Source organism: Wyeomyia smithii, chromosome 3 (assembly GCF_029784165.1).
Source record: "Wyeomyia smithii strain HCP4-BCI-WySm-NY-G18 chromosome 3, ASM2978416v1, whole genome shotgun sequence".
NCBI lineage: Eukaryota > Metazoa > Arthropoda > Insecta > Diptera > Culicidae > Wyeomyia > Wyeomyia smithii.
In genome coordinates, this window is record NC_073696.1 from 189,144,686 (window position 1) to 189,153,478 (window position 8,793).

Consider the following 8,793-nt stretch of genomic DNA (forward strand, 5'->3'; position numbering starts at 1 on the left):
ATTGGCTTCATAAACCATATTTTACCTGACTGGGAGCGTGTCGGTGCAGGTACCTGATCACTCACAACAATAGTGGTCATTGTATTTTGCAAAGGGACACGTATAGCAATTGACTGGGATATATTACAAAAGTTCACATCAATGGACAACGTAATCCTAATTCCCTAACAAAAAAAAATCGATACTTTTACAGATTTTGGCCAATTCTACCATTATGTCAGAAGGTCAAATATTTGACCATTAGACAAAGAGTGTACTACAGGCCTGAAACACTAGAAAAAGATATAACAATATTTTGCAGTGTAGTGAAACTAGTAGCACATACATGACATACGTAACACTCAGGAAGAAATCTTCCAAAAAAGTTGGTACAAAATGAACTACTCGAAAGTACCAACCTCTGTGAAAAAAACCTATGTTTGAGTTGTTTTTGATGACAGTGTACCTGCGCAGCCCTGCATTTTTCTCGTTCCTACTCGAAAAATGCTGCATTGATTTTGTAAATAACTTTTTGACAGTTCCTTATGGGATTTTCTTTGGGGCTCGATAAGGCCGAGAAAAAGAAAATTCATTTTGTTCATTATTTATCGAGCAGTTTGACAGGGCGAGGTACGGAGTACTATGGGGCAACGTGTACCAGAAAAAAACGCCAGTGTTACGTATGTCTTATGTATGTGCTAGTAGCAAATTTCTTTATTCCACTGTGTGCGGGCAAAACTGTCGAGGAATAATGAAACGTCATCGCCATTTAAGACGCAAGTGAGAAAGAGATGCCAGATAATTGTTTACGAACTTAGCACGTGCGGTGGTGGGTTGAAGCTGACAAATTTTACAGTGCGCTTCGGTCAGCACGGCAGGTCAAAACTGAGTCAAAATCGAGCGAATAAAGAAGGGTTTTGACAGTAGTTAGTGCGCTTCCAGGTCAAAACGAGGTGCGCTGGTAGAATAAAGAAATTCGCTATAGGTGAGGTTTTACTCAATTTAGAGTGAAAATAGACAAGCGAATCTTGGTAATTCTGTTCAACCGTGTAACATTGACAAGTTCAATGTTTTGTCTATCGTTTTTGTCCATAACATCGCGTGGAAATTTAGATAACATATAGACCACAAATTTATAAAAATGAATATTATAAACCGAATTTGGCAACCATCGATACAAATTTGTAAATTTTCAAATGTTATTCGGTTTGGTATGGTACATTTATTAAGAAAAAGGTATGTATAAATTTTACTACACAGAGCATTTGACTAAATGCGCAGAATTTTCAACAGTTGCGGAGCCGAAATTCAGTCAATCTCGTCGGTAAAATGTTTCTCACTATCTAGTCGTCGATTCGATTTGTCAGAATTTTTCGAAGATAAGAAAAACCTTGGAGAGAATGAGGTTAAACATGGACGGGCTTGGACTAAGGATGAATTGAGGATTAAAGCTAATTCTGATTTGCATAAATTGTGGTTTATTCTGCTGAAAGAACGGAATATGTTGCTTACCATGGAGCATGAGTGTAATGACAAAATGGAGCTCTTTCCAAGTCCTGAACGACTCGATAAGGTAAGAGTTTTGATTGAACTAAAAATAACTTACTAACTACATGCATTATACATCTGATATTTTTTGTAAGGTCAAAGAATCTATGGAAAATATAGAACATGTTGTTCGCGAACGTAATCGTGCTTACTACGAGCTTGGAACAGGTGAAACGGGAGAACGTCCTGGCAAGCTGGAGTATAACCAACTTGGCCTGAGATTTTACTATAGAATGTTTGAACACGTCATCCCCAAGCACCGAAACGGAAAATGGAATCAAACACATAAATTTTTCTATAAAGGAGCAGCGGTAACAAAATTTTTGCGGCTTTACCGAGAAAAACTCTATAACGTAAAACGAAAACAGAGGAATCGTGACCGAAATGAAGTGATGCATTTACTGAAAAGGTTTCCAAATATGGATAGAAATATCATTGCCGCAAAATATCCGTCGGTGGATATAGATAAACTATCAAAATTGGATAAAATACGAGGAAATTACGATCCTGTCAAGGTATGAGTTGGCCCAATCAAATAATGTAGGTAGTTAATTATGTTCTGTATCAGTCTCCTCTAAGCAGTCCGAAATGTCTAATTTATTGATATCATTCTATCAACTAAATATCACAATCACAAATAAGTGGCAATTTTATTCACGCTTGAAATTGCTTTTTTATTTTTAAAACTGTCGGTCGATACGATTTACGTTCGTCACGTTCCGCTGTTGCCTGCGCCATTGCCGCTTTCGGATGAACGTGCTGTTTTAGGCGAAATAATCGCCCAGCGATGTCAATATGATATACTGCATTTTTGTCCATTATGAACTCAGTAGTTATTATTTTGGACACATCTCGCTGTGATCGGCTGATGTAACCCAAACAGACCAGCTTTTCGGATGCAAATCCGTACCTGTGAAAATCGACAAAACGAATGATAGATTGCAAAATAGAAAATAGGTAGTAAGTATTTCCAAACAAACTTTGAATACAAGGTACACAATCGTTTGAAAATCCTAGTCGTTTTTTTTTTCTAGGTAACAACGCAAACATTGCTCTTCTGTCGTTTAGTTTCCTTATTCACCTCTCGCCTGGTATAAATCCAGGGATAAGAAAAAAAAAGTGTACTACATTTCCTATTTTACTTAGAATACGTGTTATATTAGTATAGTAGCTTTCATTTCATATCGATGTCAATGAGAAATGAAGAGAAGTGATTTCAAGATGCAGTAGCAGATAGTAAACATGGCAATACGACTTGAAATTAGTCACACCACAGTTTATTATGTTATTGTTATGAATAGTTACGTAACATGTTTAGCTAGTTTTCAAACCGGCACATGTTACCATTGAGATGCTAATTCTAGCTTTCCATGTATTTAGTTTGCCGTTAACAATTAACACCAGAGCCATACGTCGACGTTAAAGCCGTATGGAGAAAACGATAACAAGACTATAATGATAGAGCACGGTAACATTATGATTACAGTATAAAATTTCTTTTAAATTAAACAAAAGTGTCTACTGTCTTACACTACGGCTACGGCTCCATGTGATTTTAGTGAGTATATCTCAGTTTTATTCAAAGCAAAAATTAGAAGCCAAGATCCCAAAATACAGAAATTATTCAAATATTTTATACACTCGCTTTTGAAAAAGGTATTCATTAGTTTTGCGCGTCGGTTTGTTATCAATGCGGTTTGTTATAATAGCCAGAAGCGAACAAAATTTGAACGTTTTGATTATTTGAGCTTTGACTATTAGTCTTGAGAACACCAATAACAATGTTTCGAACAATAATAATTCTAACAATAGATTCTACATAACATTTCAGCTAATTTGCATGTAATAATTATTTTTCCTGCCATTAGGCGTCACAAACTACGTAACAGATGACGGGGGAAGAAGGGTTGAGTCTGTGTTAGTTATTGTTACAGATAGTTACGTAACTGTGATATTTGCTTAAAATTGCAAATTTGTAGTGGGGAGGGGGGGGGGGGGGCCAGGTTGTTTAGCGTTACGTAATTTAGGGGGAGTCATATCGAACGTTACTTATTTTTACATAGGAAGGGGGGAGGGTCCGAAATTTAGATTATTAGCGTTACGTAATTTGTGTACGAGCCTTATAAAATTGATGGAACCACCAAATTGACTAAATTCAATAGTAAAAATAATTATGTTCCGTTTTAAAAATTTTCTTCTTTTTAGTAGAAGCATTTTTATGTTACATTGCGTTACGTTTTTAGAAGAATCTTCACGTTACGTTACGTTACGACAAGATAACGAGAATTGATGATGCAAAAAATCGAACAAAAATATCTAGATTACGTGGAAAAGAAAATTGTTAGTTACCGGAAAAAACATATACCCAATCGAACATTAATCTTACCCGGCAGACGTCACAGTACCACAATACTCCCCATTACGATATATAGGCTCACCACCCCAGGGCCAAACATCTTTATCGACATCAATATCCTCCAGATGGAACAGAACTAAACGTTTTGTTAGGCCATCCTGTTTCTGTTTTTCGAGGGCAGATCTTCCTATGAAATCCTCTTTTTTCTTCAATTGGGAAATCTGTAAATGACTTTGTGCTCAGAAAACAAACATCAAACGTTCTACTTACATCCAATCGTACTGAGTAAAAAACACCAGCCTCAAAGGGGGTTGTCATACTAGTCAGTTCGTCGCCCCAAAATGGGATGAACTTGTCGATTCTAAGGAAACGCTGCGTCAATGTACCAACATCTCGTGCACCGTAGTCGCGTCCCACTGCCATCAGCCTGTCGTAAACATGTAACGCATATTCGGACGGAACATACAAACAGTAACCTGGCATTCCTGTGTGTGTAAAAGTCATGATCATCACATCACTGGCAAAGCCAACATTTAATTTTCGATATGTGAAAGGTTGTAACTTTACATTTGAGTTAGATAGTTCACTCATAAGTTGGGTCGATTTAGGTCCCACAACGTTAAGTACAGTATACATCGATGTGACGTCATTAAGTTTAACGCTGTCATCTCGCGGGAGATTACGCGACATCCATTCGTAAATTTTAGTCTGTTGGGATGACGGCGATATCATAAAGTACTGATCATCGCTTTGGCGTATAAGCATACAATCGTTCTCGTAACCACCGCGCTCATTCAGCATACCGCTGTGCACGATATGTCCGATTTGAATGTTAACATCATTGGCACACATTTTTTGTAGATAATCTAGAACACTATTCCTATGACTACTACTTTGTATCCCGGGCTGAAGGAACGTTATACTTTGTTACTGAAAACAAATATTAATGTTTTGGTTTTACCTGGATCTCGATTTTAGAAAATGATGATATATCGATGATGCCGACATGCTGTGCACATGCAAAGTACTCTTTTTCCATAAATATGAAAAATTTTGGTTTGTAGAAACTGCCGGGTGGCATTGTTGGAGGAGGATTCCCCCCTGAGGAATTTTTGGAACGGATTGTTAATCAGTAATCCATATTTAATGTGTTAGTACTTACGTTTGTAGTCGGTATCAAAGTACAGCGCTCTTTCGTAGGCCATTTTTGTTCCAAACACGGCACCTCGTGTTTCCAGAACACTATATAGTGGAGAACAGCGAAGCTTTCGTGAAAATTTGTATTCGCTCTGGTTTGGGTACAAAATGGCGTATTGCCGCCCAACAACTTCTCTAATACGGTTTTGCAAATACTGTCGATTGTTGTGGAGATCTAAGAAGCGTTGTATATTAAAAGGTAACATTTCTATAGTTGGTGTTCCTGCCACAATCCATTCAGCAAGTGCCTTTCCAACACCACCAGATCCTTGCAAAGGATTTCCATTAAGACCACAGGCGACATAGTAATTCTTAACTTCAGCTGTTTCTCCAAAAATTAATCGCCCGTCTGGAGTGAAATTATCTGGACTATTAGTAATCTTTGGATTGGTTGTGGTTTTCAGCGCAGGCATGCGATCTATTGCTTTTTCCCATAATGGTGTGCAATGATTTGGCATGTTTTGCGATAAATAAGCTTTCCAGCCTTTAGGTATGTCTTTCTTGTTTTCGAAGGCAGGTATTGCTTCTTTTTCAAACCAACCTACCAACATTTCCCCGCCATACTGTCTAGCATACATGTTAGAATCGTAGTCACGAATGCATGGTAGAAGACTATCAGTCGCCAGGTTTAAGTTAGTTGAAAGTGCATAAAAATGCTGTGCGGGATAAGCTGGAATACATACTGGTTTTCTACTCCTCAACCCCAATTCGCGAGCCCACATACCACTGCAGTTGATGAAATATTCACATTTTATTGTTCCAATATCTGTTTCCACACTATCAACACGACCTCCTATAGTATTGATCTACAAAATGAACGGAAGTTACCGATAGTCTTAATTATTAAACGATAAAAATTAAAATATTACCCACTTAACTTCGCATCCCTCAAAATATTTGACTCCTTTTTGCTTAGATAAACTAACGAGCACGTTCAAAACCAATGCTGGATCTGCAATGCAATCATCAGGTACGTGTACGGCTCCTTGAATATCGTCCACATTCAGGAGCGGATGTAACTGCTTTGCAGTTTCCGCACCAATAAATTCACAGAATAAACCTGTCGGCACATTGTAAGCAATTCTTCGCTTGAATGCTATCACTCGGTCGTGCGTTTGTGCTAGGTTAAGGCTGCCACATTTTTGTAGCCCCACGTTGTGACCAGCATGTTGCAACCGTTCGTACAGTTTTACACTTTCCATAATAATGTTACGTTCTGGAGTAGGCTTGAATAGTCCTATAGTTCCCGATCCGAAATCCGACGTACCACTTCCTATCTTGTGTTGATCCAATACTACCACGTTATTCCATCCATTCTCGGTTAAATGATAAGCCACCGAATTGCCCACTAATCCTGCCCCGGCAATCACCACTCTCGCAGTTTGTGTAGAATTCTCTGTATGACCGGTACTGTACCATTTCCAACGGAATCTCTTTGGATGGGAAAACTTAGTTAAGTAATTCATTTTGGATCGTCTTATTCCAGGAAGAAAAATGCAAATTGCAACTGCACCGTAATATGTCTTTCTAATAAAAGCACTTATATAATAAGCATTTTCAATGCAATCTCAACCAACGCACACTAATGTTAGATGCATTGGCTGTGTACTTGCTTCTTCAGCTGCACTTTATTTCATGTTTTGATGTCTTATTTTAATCCTCTTCTGCAGCGAAATCGATTTTGTGCATGAACCGTTGTATATAAAGAGGCTTGGTTGCATCGGCGCAGTGTGTGTGTGTGAAACAGAGAGTACATAACGGTATCATGTGTAATGATTGTTTACTAACAACAGATGTTTTTAGCTTCTTCAGAGTAACAATCTCTAAGTACAGTGGGGCAAATTGTGCTACAAGATTGAATTGCATCTGAAATCATCAAAACTCTCTCACTTGGTCAACACGTAATCAGAATTAATATAAGCCAAAAAAAAATTTTCAAAATGTTTACTATTTTAATAAGCATACAAAATTAGTTAGAAATTGTGTTCTAGTTAATGGATTTAGCAGAACTGAAAACAACCTTGATGGGCACTGGTAATTTAATCAATAAAATCTTAATTAACCTATAAAAAACCGAACACGTTCTTATACCCACCAACTGTACTTCTCAATTTTCTTTGAAAGTTAAAATAACTAAACTGGAATTCAATGGTATATTTTACATTGAATCACATTTAACATCAAACACATCCATGAAAGGAAAGTATGCAACGGATGGCTGCAGCAAGTCTGCAAGAAAACACACTGTTCCGGCTAATCCCTCATACAAACTGTAAGGGCGATCAGGCTTCCGGGCACCGTTTTTGAATAAGTCGGTAGTTAGAAACTCCATAAACTTCGCAGCACGATAAAGATATTTATTTTCTCCCGTTAAACGAAACATAAGTAGAAATGCGTATCCGTTTCCCGCTACGCCATGACAAATTCCTGGTCCTTTACGTAGCAATCCTTGACGCCAGATGGAATCGGCACATTTTCGGCATGCTTTGCTGCATTGCTCTCATCGAAAATGAGATATGCTTTCGCTAGCATGTAGATCGCTCCTGCACATCCATGGCACCAGTGAATAAGTTTTTTGTTTGAGTTAAAATACCTAGTTGGGTAGTTTCCTTCTGCATCTTGAATATGTTGAAAATGTTCTACTGATCCTTTTATGTCTTCAAATTTGGTCACTGATACATTATTAAACTCGCTACCTGTCTTCATAAACCAAGGAGATTCGAGTAACATGTGAAGAATGGCGCAGAGACCGTGAGCTGCGCCCAGATAATCGCTGTCGTGATATTCATACATAAGCGGAAAAGGGAATCGCTTAGAACGTGACATTTGTCTGCCACGTTCTGTCAGGATTTCGCATATTTCTTGAATTACTTCATTTTTAATCGGCTTAGTTGGCAAAGACTGATTTAACCAATAGGCACCACTTAAGAAACCTGCTCTTCCTACCAGGATTTCATCCGCATCATAGTTTTTGGATTTGCATATAGCACTGCCTTTCAAAAACTCGGCAATGTGGTGTTTTCCTGCTGCATGCTTACCTAAATCATATGATATAACCGCGGATACCGCATGTATTCCCGATTTTCCACATAAAAAAGCGGCAATGCTTGAGCTATCTCTAGCGGATTTTGATTCAGAAATATCTTGTGCACGTTGAATGTATAAAGAAGCATGCTCCAAGCAAGGAAACACATGTTTGAATTCCTCAGATCGACTCAATTTCCAAAACATAAAAGCAATCCCTGTAAGTTTATTTAATGAAAAAAATTAGAGAGTAGAACTTCAATTCCTTACCGGCTTCGCCAACATAAAGATCATCTCTAAGTTTATAGCTATCTTTTTTGGTTTCCGATAATATTATTTCGATGTAGCTTTTCACCAATCGTACTACCACATTCCTATTAACTATAGTAGACTCTGTACCATGTTTAGATTCAATATAATCATCGTATGGGTTGTCAAAAAATCTGGACATGTTTCTTTCAATATTGTAAACGCTGATCGTATTCGAAACACAATTTGATCACTAGTGTTGCATGAACTCCTCAGGTTAAATCATCATTGATTTTAAACTCTATATCTTGTGGTTTGGTTAATGGTTGGTAATTATTTGAAATTTTCACCACTTGGGTGTAAACGGGAAATATAAACATCATAAATATAAACATACGAGTAAAGATGCCAGATGTTTTGAATGTCTGCAGGTGCTCGAA

At 37.7% G+C, this 8,793-nt stretch overlaps 2 protein-coding genes and 1 pseudogene across 4 annotated transcripts; 1 reads left to right on the forward strand and 2 right to left on the reverse strand.

The window, feature by feature from the left end:
- Positions 1–684: 684 nt before the first annotated feature.
- Positions 685–2,080, forward strand: LOC129728090 (39S ribosomal protein L47, mitochondrial). The gene is made up of 3 exons (XM_055686475.1): positions 685–1,215; positions 1,273–1,552; positions 1,623–2,080. Exons 1-3 carry the CDS (start codon positions 1,121–1,123, stop codon positions 2,046–2,048), a joined length of 801 nt encoding a protein of 266 aa, XP_055542450.1. The 5' UTR covers positions 685–1,120; the 3' UTR covers positions 2,049–2,080.
- LOC129728087 (pyruvate dehydrogenase phosphatase regulatory subunit, mitochondrial-like) lies at positions 2,080–7,074 on the reverse strand. 3 transcript variants are annotated; one of them, XM_055686472.1, is made up of 6 exons: positions 5,950–7,074; positions 5,046–5,886; positions 4,845–4,984; positions 4,166–4,789; positions 3,914–4,104; positions 2,080–2,437 (listed from the first exon to the last, which is right to left on the reverse strand). In XM_055686472.1, the coding sequence occupies exons 1-6, from the start codon at positions 6,544–6,546 to the stop codon at positions 2,182–2,184; spliced, it is 2,649 nt and encodes an 882-aa protein (XP_055542447.1). In that variant the 5' UTR covers positions 6,547–7,074; the 3' UTR covers positions 2,080–2,181. The 3 variants fall into 3 exon arrangements, with proteins under 3 accessions (XP_055542447.1, XP_055542448.1, XP_055542449.1); XM_055686473.1 differs by having other exon boundaries at positions 3,914–4,089; positions 4,154–4,789; XM_055686474.1 differs by lacking the exon at positions 2,080–2,437 and adding an exon at positions 3,047–3,843.
- A 145-nt stretch (positions 7,075–7,219) lies between these two features.
- Positions 7,220–8,793, reverse strand: LOC129728088 (lanC-like protein 3 homolog; annotated as a pseudogene).